This window comes from Salmo trutta, chromosome 16 (genome assembly GCF_901001165.1).
Source record: "Salmo trutta chromosome 16, fSalTru1.1, whole genome shotgun sequence".
Taxonomy (NCBI): Eukaryota; Metazoa; Chordata; class Actinopteri; order Salmoniformes; family Salmonidae; genus Salmo; species Salmo trutta.
In genome coordinates, this window is record NC_042972.1 from 46,498,243 (window position 1) to 46,518,648 (window position 20,406).

Genomic DNA, 20,406 nt, shown 5'->3' on the forward strand with positions numbered 1-20,406 from the left:
TAAGTTAAAGTTTCTACATTAAAAGGTAATTCAAATAGTTACATCGTGTCAAGGCCCCTTTAATGTACAGTTGCGGCCAAATACACCATTGCACTTTTTCCCCTACCTATTTCTTCTTAAATAAGTTGAACTTTGTCACCCCACCTTACATGGATTTTAAGTTCACAATTTTAATACCTGGGTGCTTTTTAACATGTGTTTGGGGTTGTTGTCCTGCTGGACTACCCAAAACCTTTAATGGAGAGACAGTTTTTGAAAACTGGGTTGAACATTGGATTCCAACACCTGATAATCTTTTGATTACATGTAACCTTTATTTAACTAGGCAAGTCAGTTAAAGAACAAATTATTTACAATGAAGGCCTACACCGGCCAAACATGGACGACGCCCGGGCCAATTGTGCTCCGCCCTATTGGACTCCCAATCACTGCCGGTTGTGATACATGATGCCTTGCGCACGTTCAAAGCACCCTGGAATGGATCAAGAAGAAAATGTTGGAGTGGCCAGCGATAAGTCTAGATCTGAATCACATCCATATGGCAAGAGCTGAAAACAGCAGTTGGTGAAGGGCACCCTCAAACATTAAAAAGAATTAGAGCAGTTTGCTGCTGAAGAGTGGGCCAAAATGCCTGTAGAAAGGTGCAGCAAGCTCATTGATGGTTCCAAGTAGCATTTGTGGCCAGTTACCTTGGCCCCAGGGTGCCAATTTTGTCCATGCCAAAAATACAACTGGTTTTGCTATGTTGAAAATTCAATAACAAGGTGGAGACCAAAAGTTTTTTTATTATTTAAGAAAAATGCAAGGGCGCTAATATCTTTGGCAGCAACTGTATGTGCGGGTACTTATGACTCACGAGCAGGGTTGCAAAATTCCAGGAACATTCAATACATTCCCTAGTTTTCCAGAAATCCTGGTAGGAGGATACCGGTTTTCCTGCTTATTCAAATCAAATTCAAATTTTATTGGTAGAGTACGGTAATTTCCGGACTATTAAGCGCACCTGAATATAAGCCGCACCCACTGAATTAAAAAAAAAGATATATATTTTGAACATAAATAAGCCGCACATGTCTATAAGCCGCAGGTGCCTACCGGTACATTGAAACAAATGAACTTTACACAGGCTTTAACGAAACACGGCTTGTAACAAAAAATAAAAAATTAGCAGTAAGCTTTAGTTGTCTTTTTGCACGGAGTCAATTCCTCACGCTGCTGTTTCCAACATCTTATCATCGACTCATTAAGACCAAGCTCCCGTGCAGCAGCTCTATTTCCTTTTCCAACAGCCAGATCAATCGCCTTCAACTTGAAAGCTGCATCATATGCATTTCTCCGTGTCTTTGCCATGATGAGGGTGACAAAATGACTACCGTAATCAGAATGATGGGAAGTTTGAGAGCGCTCGATTTAATCTAAACAGTAAACAAAAAAGTTGTTTGACCTTAACCCGTTCGGCAATTTCATTGGTCTAATGAAAGCTTCATGCCGCCAAAAAACTGAGCACGTCACAGAATGTGTTTTTTTTGGAGAAAAAAAATTGAAAGCGAGAAAAATCCATATATTAGACGCGTCATTGTTTAAGCCGCGAGGTTCAAAGCTGGGAAAAAAGTTGTGGCTTATAGTGCGGAATTTACGGTACACATTTTGCAGCTGTTATTGCGGGTGTAGCAAAATGCTTATATTCCTAGCTCCAACAGTGCAGTAATACCTAACAATACAAAACAATGCACCCAAATCCCTAAAATGTAAATAAAGGAAATAAGAAACATAAGAACGAGCAATGTCAGAGTCCAAAATCTAAATATATGATTGTGTGTATGTATAGACAGTATGCACAGTATATGAACAGAAAAGGTGTGTACAGCAGTAGTTACAGTGCATTCGGAAAGTATTCTGACCCCTTGACTTTTTCCACATTGTTACGTTACAGCCTTTTTTTATTCATTTCACCTTTATTTAACCAGTTAGGCTTTGGGGATGACCAGTGCAATATACCTGCTGGAGCACGTGCTATGGGTGGGTGTTGCTATGGTGACCAGTGAGCTGAGATAAGGCGGGGCTTTACCTAGCAAAGACTTATAGATGACCTGGAGCCAGTGGGTTTGGCGACGGATATGTAGTGAGGGCCAGCCAACGAGAGCACACAGGTCGCAGTGGTGGGTAGTATATGGGGCTTTGGTGATAAAACGGATGGCACTGATAGACTACATCCAGTTTGCTGAGTAGAGTGTTGGGGGATATTTTGTAAATGACATCGCCGAAGTCAAGGATCGGTAGGATAGTCAGTTTTACGAGGGTATGTTTTAGAGGTCGAGCGATTAAATCGGAATGGCCGATTAATTAGGGCCGATTTCAAGTTTTCATAACAGATCGGTAATTGGCATTTTTGGACAACGATCATGGCCGATTACATTGCACTCCACAAGGAGACTGTGTGGCAGGTTGACTACCTGTTATGCGAGTGCAGCAAGGAGCCAAGGTAAGGTGCTAGCTAGCATTAAACGTATCTTATAAAAAAACAATCAATCTTAACATGATCACTAGTTAAACTAGTAATATCATCAACTATGTGTAGTTATCTAGCTTGTCCTGCTTTGCATATAATTGATGCAGTGCCTGTTAATTTATCATTGAATCATAGCCTACTTCGCCAAACGGGTGATTTAACAAGCACAGTCGAAAAAAAAGCAGTGTCGTTGCACCAAACGTGTACCTAACCATAAACATCAACGCCTTTCTTAAAATCAATATACAAGTGTATATTTTTAAACGTGCATATTTAGTTAATATTGCCTGCTAACATGAATTTCTTTTAACTAGGGAAATTGTGTCACTTCTCTTGCGTTCTGTGCAACAGAGTCAGGGTATATGCAGCAGTTTGGGCCGCCTGGCTCGTTGCGAACTGTGTGAAGACTATTCCTTCCTAACATAGACAGCCAACTTCGCCAAACGGGGGATGATTTAACAAAAGCGCATTTGCGAAAAAAGCACAATCGTTGCACGAATGTACCTAACCATAAACATCAATGCCTTTCTTAAAATCAATACACAGAAGTATATTTTTTTAAACCTGCATATTTAGTTAAAATAAATCCAGGTTAGCAGGCAATATTAACTAGGGAAATTGTGTCACTTCTCTTGCGTTCATTGCACGCAGAGTCAGGGTGTATGCAACAGTTTGGGCCGCCTGGCTCGTTGCGAACTAATTTGCCCGAATTTTATGTAATTATGACATAACATTGAAGGTTGTGCAATGTAAAAATAATATTTAGACTGATGGATGCTGCCCGTTAGATAAAATACGGAACGGTTCCGTATTTTACTGAAAGAATAAATGTTTTGTTTTTGAAATGATAGTTTCCGGATTTGACCATATTAATGACCTACGGCTCGTATTTCTGTGTGTTATGTTATAATTAAGTCTATGATTTGATATTTGATAGAGCAGTCTGACTGAGCGGTGGTAGGCAGCAGCAGGCTCGTAAGCATTCATTCAAACAACACTTTAGTGCGTTTGCCAGCAGCTCTTCGCTGTGCTTCAAGCATTGAGCCGTTTATGACTTCAAGCCTATCAACTCCCGAGATTAGGCTGGTGTAACCGATGTGAAATAGCTAGCTAGTTAGCGGGATGCGCGCTAATAGCGTTTCAATCGGTGACGTCACTCGCTCTGAGACCTTGAAGTAGTTGTTCCCCTTGCTCTGCAAGGCCCGCGGCTTTTGTGGAGCGATGGGTAACAATGCTTTGAGGGTGGCTGTTGTCGATGCGTTCCTGGTTTGAGCCCAGGTAGGGTCGAGGAGAGGGACGGACGCTATACTGTTACACTGGGAATACTAAAGTGCCTATAATAACATCCAATAGTCAAAGGTATATGAAATACAAATGGTAGAGAGAAATAGTCCTATAATTCCTATAATAACTACAACCTAAAACTTCTTACCTGGGAATATTGAAGACTCATGTTAAAAGGAACCACCAGCTTTCATATGTTCTCATTTCTGAGCAAGGAACTTAATTAGCTTTTTTACATGGCACATATTGCACTTTTACTTTCTTCTCCAACACTTTGTTTTTGCATTATTTAAACCAAATTGAACATGTTTCATTATTTATTTGAGGCTAAATTGACTTTATTGATGTATTATATTAAGTTAAAATAAAAGTGTTCATTAATTATTGTTGTATTTATCATTATTGCAAAAAAATAAAAAAATACAAATAAAAATAATAATTCGGCCGATTAATCGGTATCGTTTTTTTTTGGTCCTCCAATAAATCGCTATCAGTATTGAAATATCATAATCGGTCAGCCTCTAGTATGTTTGGCGGCATGAGTGAAGGAGGCTTTGTTGCGGAATAGGAAGCCGATTCTAGATTTAATTTTGGATTGGAGATGCTTAATGTGAGTCTGGAAGGAGAGTATACAGTCTAACCAGACACCTAGTTATTTGTAGTTGTCCACATATTCTAGGTCAGAACCGTCCAGAGTAGTGATGCTAGTCGGGTGGGGGCAGCAAATCGGTTGAAGAGCATGCACTTAGTTTTACTAGCATTTAAAAGCAGTTGGAGGCCACGGAAATAGTGTTCTATGGCGTTGAAGCTCATTTGGAGGTTTTCTATCACAGTGTCCAAAGAAGGGCCAGATGTATACAGAATGGTGCCGTCTACGTAGAGGTGGATCAGAAAATCACCAGCAGCAAGAGCAACATTATTGATATATACAGAGAAAAGAGTCTTATTCTAAAATGGATTAAGTTGTCCCCCCCCTCAATTCACACACAATAGCCCATAACAACAAAGCAAAAATCATTTACACATTTTTGCTAATTTAATAAAAAGTAAATATCACATTTACATAAGTATTCAGACCCTTTACTCAGAACTTTGTTGACGCACCTTTGGCACCGATTACAGCCTCGAGGCTTCTTGGGTATGACGCTACAAGCTTGACACCTGTATTTGGGGAGTTTCTCCCATTCTTCTCTGCAGATCCTCTCAAGTTCTGTCAGGTTGGATGCAGAGCGTTGCTGCACAGCTATTTCCAGGTTTCTACAGAGATGTTAGATCAGGTTCAAGTCTGGGCTCTGGCTGGGCCACTCAAGGACATTCAGAGACTTGTCCCGAAGCCACTCCCGCGCTGTCTTGGCTGTGTGCTTAGGGTCGTTTTCCTGTTGGAAGGTGAACCTTCACCCCCAGTCGGAGGTACTGAGTGCTCTGGAACAGATCTCTCTGCACTTTGCTCCATTCATCTTTCCCTCGATCCTGACTCGTCTCCCAGTCCCTGCCGCTGAAAAACATCCACACAGCATGATTCTGCCACCACCCCGCTTCACCAGACGTGACGCTTGGAATTCAGGCCAAAGTGTCCCATCTTAGTTTCAGACCAGATAATCTTGTTTCTCATGGTCTGAGAGTCTTTAGGTGCAATTTGGCAAACTCCAAGCGGCCTGTCATGTGCCTTTTACTGAGGAGTGGCTTGCGTCTGGCCACTCGACCATAAAGGCCTGATTGGTGGAGTGCTGCAGAGATGGTTGTCCTTCTGGAAGGTTCTCCTATCTCCACAGAGGAACTCTGGAGCTCTGTCATAGTGACCATCAGAATCTTGGTCACCTCCCTGTCCAAGGCCCTTCTCCCCCGATGGCTGAGTTTGGCCGGGTGGCCAGCTCTAAGAAGAGTCTTGGTGGTTCCAAACTTCTTCCATTTAAGAATGATGGAGGCCACTGTGTTCTTGGGAACCTTCAGTGCTGCAGAAATGTTTTGGCACCCTTCCCCAGATCTGTGCCTCGACATAATCCTGTCTCGGAGCTCTATGGACAATTCCTTCGACCTCATGGCTTGATTTTTGCTCTGACGTACACTGTCAACTGTGGAACCAGTTAACACAGTGTTCCTAGGCCGTCATTGAAAATAAGAATTTGTTCTTAACTGACTTGCCTAGTTAAATAAAGGTTACACATCCAATACGTTAAATGAAAAAGGACCAAAACATAAGTATTGTAAGTTGTCCCAGTAGTTTAGAACATGATAAAGATATGAAAGACCTGCCGGTCTGAGTCCTGTCCTAGAGGCCAAGTCATATTTTTGAAAAGCTCTCCTCTGAGTTGTACAGTACCTTTTCAACACTGCATGCCAGAACTGGTGAATGGCTTTTGTTCTGGGCTCCAATGCTCTGGCCTGCCAAGTCATAGCCCTCTTTGGCGATCAGTAATTGTAGAGCAAGTGCCCCCCCCCCCTCGTGTGTTTTGGAGTGACTCATAGTTCACTATCACAGACCTTGATAGTGGCATGCAGCACAGTTAGTACAGAGAGATAACATGCTAATGCTGTGTTTTTAGATCACTTCCAGACTTCTACATACTAATCAGTACTCAAATGTGAGAGGAAAGGGTATTCAAAATGACAAAGTATTGTAGGCCTGTGTCTCATTCTTTGCACTGGTATCATAGATTATTGAAGTCAACGCCTGTACTGGACACACCAACCTCAAGGAACGTTCAATGTATATGTGATATAGGATTGAAAAATTCTGGGAACTTAAAATAAATTCCCAGATTTTCCCAAAATCCCAGTTGGAAGATTCCCGGAATCAGTCGGGAATGTTTACATTCTGTTTTACCCACTTCATATGTGTATATACTGTATTATAGTCAAGGCTCATCCTATATACAGTGCATTCGGATTCAGACCCCTTCCCCTTTTCCTCATTTTGTTATGTTACGGCCTTATTCAAAAGTCCTCATCAACTCTAAACACAATACCCCATAATGACAAAGCGAAAACAGGTTGAGATTTTTTTTTCGACTATAGAAAAAGTATTTATGTAAGTATTCAGACCCTTTGCTAAGAGACTTGAAATTGAGCTCAGGTGCATCCCGTTTCCATTGATCGTCCTTGAGATGTTGGTCCAGCTCTATTGGAGTCCACCTGTGGTAAATTCAATTGATTGGACATGATTTGGAAAGGCACACACCTATCTATATTTTACCTTTATTTAACTAGGCAAGTCAGTTATGAACAAATTCTTATTTACAATGACGGATGTATGTACTAACAAAATAAAAAGCATGAGCTGAACTTACATTTTCAAATCTCTCACTTGAGGTTTCTCCATCTTGAAAGTTAATGAAAAAAGCTAAACAATCACTAGCCTGCAGAGGCCATAATGATCTAGTTATGGGAACCTGCTTACTCCACACAAAGGTGAAACACTACAGAGAGAGACTCACTTGAATAATTGCTCCCAAGCTAGCTGCTTCAAGGTTCACTGGTTTCTGCTGCTATGGCAGTTCACTGCTATGGAGTTTGATGGCGTACATTTTATAGGGCGCTGGGCCTGGTGTTGTCGGATGATCTACTTCGAAGCCACATCGCCTTGTCAGCAATCTGGAATTCATTACGATGTCTTATCTTCCTGCAGTGTGGGCTGGGGGCAACTCCTCCACCCAGCCAGCCAGCCAGCCATACAGTGTGTAGGCTAAAACCCTCATATGTCAGCTATTTCAGTGGGCTGAGAGTTGTTCATTGGTAAGGAAATCCAGGGAAAGAGACTGGTGTGAAAAGAGATGTGGTCCCCAGTCTCAGTAAAAGCAGGCTGAATCTACACTCGAGTGAGTGAATTGACAGTGCCAGGCAGTGGTGCTGTAACTCAGAGGCTCCCAACCTTTTTTTCCCTCCAGGGCCCCTTTTTCACATAGCCACTAGCTTGATTTTGTTTCATTTGAGGGACCTAGGAAAATTGTTATTTTGAAGTTCATTTCCTGCAATTCTACATAGTTTGACAAGACATATTTTAGATACATAATTTAATAATAATTAATACGGAAAATAAAGTCTAGACCCGAATAACCCAAATGTTATTCCACTACCAAATATGTTATGATAATTTACATGAACCCTAAATTTACAGAAAGTGAATAGATCAATTGATAGCAACAGAGTCACACATTGTATAAGATTACTTCCCAAGCAAAGTCCAATTTATTTGACTTGTCGACTTTAGAAGGACGTAACTCTGCTTCTGACTGTCGTAGAGACAAACCAAATATATTTGCATGTGCACCAGCGTCGTGTCTTCCTAGGGCATTTACCGCTTGTTTCAAGCTTAAAGCATTACAGATATATGCATCATTTTAGATCAGTATAAACAAATCGCAAATTGTAAAAATAAAATGCATTTGAACAAAAACATAAACGCAACATGTTAAGTGTTGGTCCCATGTTTCATGAGCTGAAAAAATAATAAAAGATCCCAGAAATGTACATCCCTGTTAGTGAGCATTTCTCCTTTGCCAAGATAATCCATCCACCTGACAGGTGTGGCATATCAAGAAGCTGCTTAAACAGCATGGCCATTACACAGGTGCACCTTGTGTTGGGGACAATAAAAGGCCACTCTAAAATGTGCTGTTGTCTCACACAACAATGCCACAGATGTCAAGTTTTGAGGGAGTGTGCAATTGGCATGCTGACTGCAGGAATGTCCACCAGAGCCACTGCCAGACAATTGAATGTTCATTTCTCTACCATTAGTTGCCTCCAACATTGTTTTACAGTATGTCCAACCAGCTTCACAACCGCAGACCACATGACCACATGTATGGCGTCACGTGGGCAATAAAAAAAAATAAAAAAATTCAAATCAAATCAAGGAAGACCCCCACAAAATCTTGGCACCCCACTAGGTTGGAAACGCCTGCTGTAACCTATAGACCTAATGTATTATACTAACTAACATCTGACTGGGAGGTGGGGGGGGGCGGCCGGCTTTGACCACGAGAGATGACATCATAATGGTTAGTCCCTCGGACGCCTGGCAGTTTACTGTGGGCCAGTGGGGTCTGCACTCTTAAGGCTCATCCCTCTTAGAATAGGCTGTAAATTGGAAAGGGGGGTCTCCCTAACTCCTCCACATCTAATCTCAGAGCTGCAGGGCCCTTTGCAATGCCTGTCTTAAGCAGCATATATTATATGAGGGGATTTGCCAACCTTCCTCCTCCAAAAAGGTACAAATGAAAGCCATCTGATAGGGAAAATATGTACTAGCCTAAGAACAACAGGAGAGTAGGCTGGGCTATATAGTTGGACAGGCTGCCTTCCACACTGATTTTACAGACTTTGTTGACAGGGTCTGTTTCATTGTGCTTTCAGTCAGGACAAAGTGCAGCACATCCCCACGCCCTCACAGGCTGAAACATTAACTCACGTAGCTGCCTGACACCTCAGGGCTAAAAGAATCTGTAAATCACCCCTAACATACTGCAAAACAAAGCTGTGAAGGGCTTCACTGGCCAGTCTGAATAGAATACAATCACCATCAACTCTGAAGCTTGCTGAGAGGTGGGCTTGAACACATTTTTTTTTTTTTTTTTAAATAGGTACGAGTTTTTGAGAGTAGAAAGATGGGACTTTGACGTAGAAACAAACTGCATTTTCAGCATTAAATATCACGGTGTGCATTCACACCATACAATTCCTTACAGAACAGAACACAAAGCCTTGTGTTAAGATAATGGCCAGGGGCCTCTAGGGGACCCAAGCTGGGGAAAACGCCCCACAGGTTCAGCAATATAACCAGCTCGTCCACTCTGACGGACAGGACAATATTTACTGATTACCTCAGCCCTCTCCAACTGACAACTAAAATAACAAACCTTATCACTAGGTCATGCCTTAAAGTGCTTAATCCTGCCACAAAAACATATTAGTCCTAGTTCTAAATAACATTCTGAGGGAGCAGATGAATGATTGTTATCTTGTGCAGGCAACAACAACCTAACCCAAGACATACTAACACTGAACTAGATGCTGGGAAAGGAAATGCAATAACCAGGACACAAACTCAACAGAAAGCAATTGAGGTCAGGTTTTCCAGAGTAGAGCCTATAGCATTTGGCTACTGAGCAATGGAGATTGAAAACAATAAAACACGTCCCATTTAACACGCAATCAGAACTGAGCAGGAACACTGCATCGCTGTGTATGTTCTACAGATGCTTTCATCAACAGGGAATATAGAAAACAGGGAATATAGAAAACAGAGTTGCATGTAAAGCAAATTCCCCCTCAACACCAAAAGAACAACATCAAGGAAATTATCAACTACTAAGGGAACACCAAGATAAAACCCAAAATCTGAACCAACGTAATTAACCATTAAATTACCACTGTGACCCTCCCTGCCTTGGTTGTCCACTGAGCTTTGACCCAACAACACAGGTCTCAAACATGTGGTACAAACTACATAGAAGCATTGATTATGGGCTAAATAACAAAATGTGTAGATTGCTTACTGTAATACGACTGTAGACTGCTTAATTAAGAAACTTGAAGCTTACACAAAAACGTGTTGGAAATGTGACTGAGTGAATAGCCTGTGCAATTTTATTACAATTGTCTTTAACAAAAGACGCATGCAGATCATCATTTCACACAATTGACTATTCTAATAATATTATTTATTTAGCGATTAGTGTTGACATGAGTGAATCCTTACTTTGTGTAGTCTCCTTTGGCCTCCTGGGAAAAAGAATAGCACCCTTATTAGTGAGAATGATGGTACAACAAGTAGCCTGCTGGCCTGGAGGACTTCAACATCAATAGGCCCATGTCATTGCAAGTCTTGAATGTTCCTTGGGACCACGGGAACACTTTTTAATCTCTCTGTGTTGAATAGCATTACTGCAAAACGTAGAATTGCGCGCTAAAGAACTACAATCATTGTAGTAAATGTTTTCAATGTTAATGTAAAAACGTAACTACTACACATCTCTCAAAAATAAAGTTCCCGAAACCCTAACCCTTTTTGTAACAGCGTGCATGCAGTGTAGATTCAGTTTAGATTCAAATCGCTGATGAATGACAACTCCACAAAACTACAAAAATTAACTTACCTGCAAGGCGTAAGCAGCTAATTTGAAAACGTTTTCACTCTCCACTTCGATGATCTCCTGTCGTGGAAAAAAAAGGAAACGGCAACATTATGGGGTGGAAAAACAAGTGTACCGCATTCGAACAGTAGCACTTGACTTGAGGCAAATCTCATTACCACCCGTACCTCCGCTCCACAGTTACCGACTGAACCATCGTCACTGAAAAGTGGGTGCCCGTGTTTAAGGTTGAGTCGGAATATTAGAAGAGTTTTTCATATTCTTCATCCACGCTCAAAACGAATTATTGTTACGTTTATAATAACATAGAACGAACGTGCATACAATAGTTACAAAAAGCCAGTATAATCGCAGTTATTTATCATTTCAACCCCCTTATAATCAAAATGGTACATTCCGAGAGCAGGTTCACGTTCCTCCAGTGTCCGGGTGAAAAAAAAGTTACTCCTGGCAACGTTGGATCACTATCTACAAAATGCACGTATCCCATAACGTATTTATAGTGTGTATTTTAAGTTCAATACAGGGTTATGAATTGGAAGTGTGCGTGAAGTTTTTAGGTCACCCGATGGAGGACACTGTGGGGCTGTTAGCTTGCTAGTACCCTCTAAAGTAGAAAGGCAGACAGGCGGCTCAAGATGTAAGACCATCTCCGTGGCGTGGAGATGATCAAGGGCGCGTAAATACATGGGTAGCCTCCCAGATAGCAAAACATGTCCCCCTTATCACATCTGAACTATTGGGAATGGGATCCATCGTTTCATCTAAGTAATTCAGCAACTGTACAGTAGGTGATAAACAAATGCAAATGGATGTTGGCTACTCAGACATATATACACACACACTAAACAAAAATAAATGCAACATGTAAAGTGTCCCATGTTTCTTTAGCTGAAATAAAAGATCCCAGCAATGTTCCATATGCACAAAAAGCTTATTTCTCTCAAATGCACAAATTTGTGTACATCCATGTTAATGAGCATTTCTCCTTTGCCAAGATAATCCATCCACCTGACAGGTGTGGCATATCAATTGGCTGATTAAACAGCAGGATCATTACACAAGTGCACCTTGTGCTGGGAACAATAAAAGGCTGCTCTAAAATGTGCAGTTTTGTCACACAACACAATGCCACAGATGTCGCAGGTTGAGGGAGTGTGCAATTGGCATGCTGACTGCAGGAATGTTTAGCTGTTGCCAAATAATTGAATGTTAATTTCTCTACCATCAGCCACCTCCAACATCTTTTTAGAGAATTTGTCAGTACGTCCAACCGGCCTCACAACCACAGACCACGTGTAACCACCCCAGCCCAGGAACTCCACATCTGGCTTCTTAACCTGCGGGATCGCCTGAGACCAGCCACCCGGACAGCTGATGAAACTGAGGTGTGTTTCTGTCTGTAATAAAGCCCTTTTGTGGGGAAGAACTAATTCTGATTGGCTGGGCCTGGCTCCCCAGTGGGTAGGCCTGGCTCCCGAGTGTGTGTGCCAATGCCCTCACAGGCCATCCCATGGCTGCACCCCTGCCCAGTCGTGTGAAATCCATAGATTAGGGCTTAATGAATTTATTTCAATTGACTGATTTCCTTACATGAAATGTAACTCAGTAAAATCATTGAAATTGTTGCGTTTATATTTTTGTTCAGTATAATTCTGTTAAGTTTCAAGTTTCATTAGTCGTATGTACGGGATACGCAGGGTATACATCGTCCAACGAAATGCTTACCTTCCGGACAATGCAACAACAATAAGAAAACAAAAGATACGAACATAAAGTAAATGGCAGAAGAACCGACTAATACATTTTAGCATAAGTATAATACAGGAGGAGGAAATAATGCAATAGACAGTATGACTGCTATTGCTTATCATTATTCAATGCATCTGCCAAAATCAAATTGCATTAAAAAAAAGCAATTGATGGTCAAAGGTCAGCTTTCCAATGTCAGACTAATAAGGGAAGTCAACAGTGGGTGCAGCACTCAACCTTTTACAATCACTGCTAGATAACACTACATTATTTTACAATTCTCACATGTGTGTGTGACCATGTAATATGTGTGTGTCTGTATGTGTACATTATGAAACGTTAGACATGTTCCTCCAGCTGCCTTATCCAACATGTATGGTAGCCTAGATGATTTCCTCCTCTTGGTTATCTAATAGTTTTACAGCAACACAGCTCAGAAATTGATTTCTGCTAGTCTGGCTGAGCTGTGTGTGGCTTGGGAAATATGCACAGGCCTCAGAGAGAAGAGGCAGTGAATCAGGATATTGTTCTTTTTCATGTTGGTACAGTGCAGTGTTTCCAAAAGAAAGCCCTAAGTCAAATGATATTTTGGAGGATTAGGGAACTATTTGGTACTCTTGGAGAAAGCCTGAAAGCCATCATTGTGTTGAAGAATTTTGTGTTAGAGTAGCCTACATAAAACAAAAGCAGGGAAGTCTCTGTGAAGTCAGCAAGTCAAGTGACTTTAGCCCATATTAGAAAATAACTCTGTAGATGTAGAATAATTACTATAAAGACTGTTTTTGAAAGAGCGGAAAATAATTGGAAGTAATGAGAGTGGAGAGTGTCCAGTCAAACAGCTAGTCCTTACTGTCTTCTGTAAATGATGTGTAGACAGAAGAATTCTCTGGCCACCTACTGTGATTCTGGCCCACACGCTTGTTGTTTTAAGATATTGACTTTCAGTTCCAGCAGCCACTCATCCTATCAACTAGTATTCCCCACTATAATTCCACAACAGGAACCTTTGGCTTGTAATTACATTTGTGGGATTATATTTTCACTCCTCAAATGATCACAGGTCATACAATTGGTTTATGTCTGAGCATGCAGTGGAACAGGGTAAGCACAATATGTGCATTGGCACAGAAATTGAAGGACAGGTTATGGAGGGGTGACTCGTGGTATGCTCAATAAGATCATATTGAGTAACGAATGTAAGAAAAGTAGTTACATCCACTTACATTAAAGACTGACGATTTGGCATTTAGGAAAAACAGCTCTACTGTTGTATTGTCTTTCAAGAATGTTATCTTCTCAATATAAAACCTGCAAAACACAAATAGACATGATGTAATTAAATGGAGTACTTGAATTAGGTGTAAGGGTAATGCTCCTGGTTGCCTACCCCAACTTCAGAAGTCATTCATATTGCAGAATATTACATTAGCACCATCTACTGGACATGACTAGCTACATGTGGTCAGGGTTACAAGTACCGCCGATCAACACGGGGAATTAACATTGTAGTAGCTCTTTGAGCCTGGGCAACATTTATAGATACCTACTTTTTTTTACCTCGATGGATTTTCAAATAAACCACATATAGCCTAGTTTGCAAAGAGGAAGGGTAAGTCAACGGATGTAAGAACATGTAAGACACACTGAAAGCCTCAGCCTGATGGTAGATGTGGTACACTATAGGGTAGCTGGCAAGTACAGTATGGTGGTCCATACTGTAGGCTACCAGCTGACAGAGAGAGATCCCTCACCTGACCAGGAATTTGAGCTCCAGTGGACCAGTCTTTTTAGTGAAGTCATGATCCAGGACCCTGCGATCCAGCTGGAGCCAGTTACTCTGACCACTTGGGAACAAGCAGATTTATAGGGTTATAGGCAGAATACGTTATCATCACCACGACTATTCTGTTAGCATCTGTTGTAAGTAACATGAGTTCTATCTATTTAACTGTGCTGTCAACTGCTAGACTGATACAAAGTTCTCTCTTAAGTTGCATCATTTCAATTTGTGTCATGGAGATGAAATCAGCAGCATGGAAAAAGAGCTAGACTGGTTTGCACCCATGTATAGTATTTTAAATCTGACACCAACATATTGGACATATGTCAGTGAACTAGAATGTAGCTAGGAATTGTACATACGTGTCATCGATGAAGAATAGTCCAAAATACTCCTTCTCCTTCAGGTTAAAGTGTGAGGACACCAAATCTAACAGATCCCGGGACAAGAGCTTTGGCTAGGAAAATGAAACCAGGTAGAGTACAAATGAACACAAATGCATGAAGTAGCCACACTAGAGAATAATGACAATTAAAAGTGCAGAGGTTGAGTTTGTGTAGAGGGTGCGTACCTACCTGGACCAGCAGCTCCAGCTTCCTGTCGTCCAGGAGGTGCACCTGGCATAGCCGGCCCTCCGTCATCTATGGGAAGGGAACAGACATGATGAGATCCCCAGACAGCATGGCGACACTTTCACGACACCCAGCACAGCGGCTACTACACCCTCACTCTAGCGCCACCATCTAATTCCTGGTGTCTCCATGCACTGCTGAGACCCAACCAGCGGCACGGCAGCTGTACACCCTACATCCATGACCTTCCTCTGCACCACTCTCATTAACATGAACCAAATCTAATGATCCGAGCCTTTCCTCCCATGTAAGACAAGAAAATGTATCATCTACGGTATAGCTGTTGGAATAGATGAATGGATTCCTTTTCCATTGTACAAATGGACGTTAGTGTTCGGGTGCTGTCAGCACATTTTACAGGTGTGTGTGTGTGTGTGTGTGTGCTTGCCGTATATTATTCCATGTCCTTGGGTGAGATGAGTGTGTGGCGGTGTTTGGAGTGAACGGCACGTAGTGGGCATTCAAACTACTGTTGGTGATATTGGTGGTGATATTTTAAGACCCATAATGTGCTTTCCTTATTCTGTTACTTCTGAGAGTGTGTAGATGATTAAGGACATTTGTTTCCAACACAGTTGTAAGAAACAAGAAAACACTGAATGGTCAGGTAAAACTGAGAGGCAAACAAAGAATGGCCATGTAAGGGGTCTGTGAAAGTTGCAGGGAAACCAGGGAAAGATGCTGCACAGGATTCGTGTCAATGTTGACTCTCAAGGCTGCTTGACACTCAGGAATGTGGCAAAGAAGACAACATTTATTTCTGTGACTCATTGGAGTGAAAAACATGTGGCTCCCAACTGGCTTGGCTGGCCTGGCCTCTGTGGTGGAAAGTGACTGTCACGTTAGGGACCAGTGACCGCAGGGTGGGAATAGACGTTCTGGGCTGATGTTAACTACAGTCTACCAGAACATATTGTTCCCTTCACCACAACAGAGTTGATTTTAAGCTGTTATACAGGCTACTTTTTTGCTTTGTTTTTGAATACATAAAACCTCATTGAAATGTACTCACTTGTGAGCATGTCTGGACCAAGTGTTTTAATTACTGTCATGCAAACACAAAATTATGTAAGCTCCCTTTTTCTAAACTCAAAGTGTAGTTTTTAGGCATTTCAAAAACAAAGTTGAATCATTATTTCCCTTGAGAATTCAAGACCTTTCCGAATGGTTCAACAGCCCACCTATACGGCAAAGAACAAAAACACAATCATGGATTACTGGATGACGATCAAATTCTTAAGAGTTTTTGTAACACAGAAGAAACTATAAGGCCGGTCTGCATAGAACATTGTGTGCTTTCTGTGTAATCCATCTTAATATAGAGAATTATTGTAGCTGTTAATTACACAAGCTCCATTGTCTATGCAGGGATTAGTCACTATAGTAACCCTTTAAGGGATTATGCGGTTGTCCAGTGCATGATCCACACCATATTACATTTATCAATGTTGCATTGTTACGGACAAATGACATCAAAACCTAAAAACAAAGAGGCCAGTTGCTCCAGGCCAGTTGCTCCTAAAATGTGTTAGTCTTCTAACATTGTTTAATGGGATAAAGTGTAATAACAGTAGTACTCATGCAATTATACCCCCTGATTTTCAGCTCCTCGCTTGTGCCCTTCTCTTGCCCCCCTAAAGCCCCCTCCACCTACCCTCACACCACCACCTATTTTAAATTCGCCTTAGCAACTAATGAGCTCCTGCTCAGTCTGAACCCTATCTCCAAAGAATTACGCTACAGCTCACTGCACAAGCAATTTCAGAAAGACAGAGAGACTCATAAAACATTTAAACAGACGCCTAAAATACCCTTAGACTATAAAGACGTACAATGTGTTGTGGATCTACAATGTTTTTTTCACTCATTTATTTTTTCCTAGTAGCATGGCAGTAAAATAAGAGTTGTTGGTGACTATCTAGCCTAACAATTTTTTTACTTTAAGTAACTAAGTTTGAAGAATCACTAAGGATGGACCGCCCCCCTTCCCTCCCCCCCACACTTGCAGAAGGCTAGAGGCCATGGCTTTAGAGAGGTTGACCCGCAGGATTAAAGGAAGGTCATGTGATGTGTAATAGCCATGACACAGAGGTCATCCCCTTGACAGCCTGTCATTGGGGTGGGGTGTTCCAGCCATGGCCTCTTCACACGACCTCCAGCCACTGACCTACATGGGCTTAGCTCCAGCCCTGCAGCGTTAGCCCCCACCTGTAATTCACTGCAATAAGCCCCACATATTCTCACTCATTACCATCTCCTGTCACCATCCATCTTCACTGGTGATGATCTACAAATATGAATGTCATTTGGTTTAGTGGTACTTCATGAAGGCCAACCTTTCCTAATTTGACATATTTGAATTATTGACATTTTTGAACATTTTCAAGATTTGACAGACATGAACGCAGAGTTATAGAGGATGTGTCATTTGTGCACACGCAAGATCCCATTCAGGTGCTCCAGCAAAAGACAGCATTTCAAAGTACTTCACTTCTATCTGGGAGATCAAAAGACTGGCCATGCTGCTTCCTGATGACTTCCACATGTGCCATGAGACCCCTGTAAACCCGTCTCTGGGACTCAGTCCTCACAGGTACAAACTGCAAACTTTCACCCAATAGACACCATCAACTGGACACTAACCAGTCCAAGACAATCTATCAAAAACAGCATATCATTCTAAAAGTGAAATTGAAATGTAGTTCCCCTTTGGACATACTCCGTTATAGCCACAGCGTGATGGTTATTCTACAGACCCCAGACAACTCCTGACAGATATGCCCATTTACAGAAAGCAAGATATCAACAAGACAAGTCAAATTAGAATAGATCAGACATGATCTTGCTCCAGGCACCAGTACCTCCCAGTTTGCAGCTGGCACCGTAACTGTCAACAGAGCAGTCAATAAAAGCCACATTGATTGGAGCAGAATGTACAGTACAACCTTTCCCCTGGAGTAAAGGGATTGGATTAGTAATGCAGTTTCAGCATACCTGATAGAAGTCCCCGAGCTGCCACCATGTCTGTAGGAAGCGGCGGGCTGGCATGAGCCCCTGAGAGGACCACCTTCTGAGGGTCTGCTCCGCCAAGCCCCAAACAACCTGGCTACTTGAGGCCAACAGCTCCTCAACTCTAGACATGAAGCTCACAGCCATAGCTGTCCCTTCACCGCTCACTCACTCACTCACAGAGATCAAGGTTCCCGGTGCCCAGCACAGCCTTTCTCTACTGATACTAGTTTGGAGAACGTCTGCGATACTTGAGAGATTCTTGGCCCAAGAGAATGTACGCTGCTGCGTCGAACACCGACTTCACTCTGTGTCTAGATGCTGTTGTGAATGTCAATACCCTGGAAGAACTTCAGTAGTAGTCTACCACTACACACACGCTTTACTATGTCTCCCTGCTGATGTAATGTGTGTGAGTCACAGCTCTGGGCTAGAGGCTGGAGTTGTAGAACTGGAGTGGAGTGTCCCAGCCTCCCGCTATGGGTCCTGGTCCAAGACATAGCCTCACACTCACAGGACGAAGAGGAGAGGGAGGGCAGGACACAGCCACAGAGAACCAGCCTAAAGAAGCTTGGTCTGCTTACCACAAACACACTTTACACACACATACTGTACACACACAGACTGACGGACAGCTCAATCCCTCCATCTCTGCCTCAAACATTCTATTTTCTTTGACTAGCAGGATCGTTTTTTTTTTCTTGAGGTTTTCTACTGTGTCGTTAACTTAGATTGGGAATCTCTGATGTCCAGTCTTAATGCACACAGTGTACTGTAGTTAATTTAATATCCCTGATAATAAGTGAACATCTCATATCACATTAGATATTGTTATAGATTTTAGTGATTCAGGATTGTTTCTGAAGGTCATTCATTTTCTCTGTAATGTACTCCGGGTGCAGTTTCCTGAAGAGAGCAGATGTCTCCGCCCATCATATTCCACAGGAAAACTCAAAATAACCTGTGCGATTTGGACCAACAGAGGCATTACAGCAGAAACACTATTACTAAAACTGTCTTCCTTTGGAAAATGTTAAATGTTGGAAATTGACAATAAACCGAATGTAATGGATATAGCTTAGGAAAAGTGGTTTCCATAGATTTGCTTTTGATTTCAAACATTGAGATCTGACATACTGTGGGGAAAAAAACTCACTTTTATTTATTTAGAATATTACTTTTTTTCATTCCTTTTAGCAAAGAATGATGTTCATATTTTCCCAAAGAGCCACACACCATTCTGACAGAAACTGAAGAAAACAAGTGAAAAGAGAGAAAATGTGCTCTCGGCTGTAGAGTCCCAATTATATAAGTCTATAGTTCAGTCGGACGACGTGTCTCATCTGGAAACAATACCCTGCTGTTTGTTTGAGTGATCCGAGTCTCCTAGAACACAAAATATTCTGCAGTCAAAACGTACAACAGAACATGTTGCAAAGCCCTCTGAACAGCATCCGAGTGATTATCTGAAACAAAGTTGAATGAATACTCATAACAGTCCTGATTACCGTGGGGGTAAAATCAATGCTAAACCATTGGCTACATCATAAAAATGGGCTAATCAATTGTTCCCAAGCAGCACTGTCCACTGTCGACAGAACATTAGCAGCTGTGGGATTGTGACTAGCAGGATGACATCGCAGTTTCAGAAGTGTAAACTGTCATCTATCGAAAATCTCTCCTCATCATTTGTGCCATCTGCCCATTGTCCTGACAGGAAGGACATGATGATTCGTAAATCTTTTGGACTACATGTGTGTAGTCTTATAGTTATAGTATAGTTTTTCTAGTGCGGTAAAGACATACTTACTGAACTAAACAATCACACAGGGTAAAGTTCAACTGCAACCATGAACCATTTTGTAATAATGCATCTACTACAGATAAAGCACAGTGTATGGCACTGCAGTGTAGCTTTAACATCTAGCTCCGTTATGACCTATAGACCTATAGATGACATACTACTTTAAACAGAGTAAAGTGTCATTCCCTCTAACTGTATCTACTATCCCAAACTATCCAGAGACTTGGACCAGGCAGTATCCAGATGATTCCCTCCACAGTGAGAGGGGAAAGGTCCATTTGCTCCTATGAAACATATGGCCATGCAGGGGCTGTCTTCCATAGAGAGACAAAATAACAGCCAAGCCAGAGGCCAAAACAAACAAACAAACAAACGAATGCACGCACACACGCACGCGCCTGCTATTCACAGCTGATGTCCATGTGTGATTTTCCTCCAGTCGGCAGCTTTGCGGTAGAGGTAGGGGTGAGACCAAAACAAGAAACTGTCTGTGAATTCAGAGGAAAGTAACAACCGTATACCTCCCATTGGGAGTAACCACT

The 20,406-nt window shown here is 41.8% G+C and overlaps 1 protein-coding gene across 5 annotated transcripts in view; it reads right to left on the minus strand.

The window, feature by feature from the left end:
- Positions 1-20,406, minus strand: part of LOC115150867 (FERM domain-containing protein 4B) — a 66,331-nt gene that overhangs the window by 22,759 nt on the left and 23,166 nt on the right. Inside the window, exons 1-7 of one of the 5 annotated variants that reach the window (XM_029694623.1) lie at positions 18,046-18,388; positions 14,995-15,060; positions 14,782-14,876; positions 14,391-14,483; positions 13,863-13,947; positions 10,891-10,947; positions 10,494-10,516 (exon numbers count right to left, since the gene is read on the minus strand). In XM_029694623.1, coding sequence (XP_029550483.1) covers positions 10,494-10,516; positions 10,891-10,947; positions 13,863-13,947; positions 14,391-14,483; positions 14,782-14,876; positions 14,995-15,060; positions 18,046-18,207 — 581 coding nt within the window. In that variant the 5' untranslated portion in view covers positions 18,208-18,388. Of the gene's footprint in view, positions 1-10,493; positions 10,517-10,890; positions 10,948-13,862; positions 13,948-14,390; positions 14,484-14,781; positions 14,877-14,994; positions 15,061-18,045; positions 18,393-20,406 lie in introns of those variants that run through there. The other 4 variants (XM_029694621.1, XM_029694622.1, XM_029694626.1 and 1 more) reach the window with 4 other exon arrangements.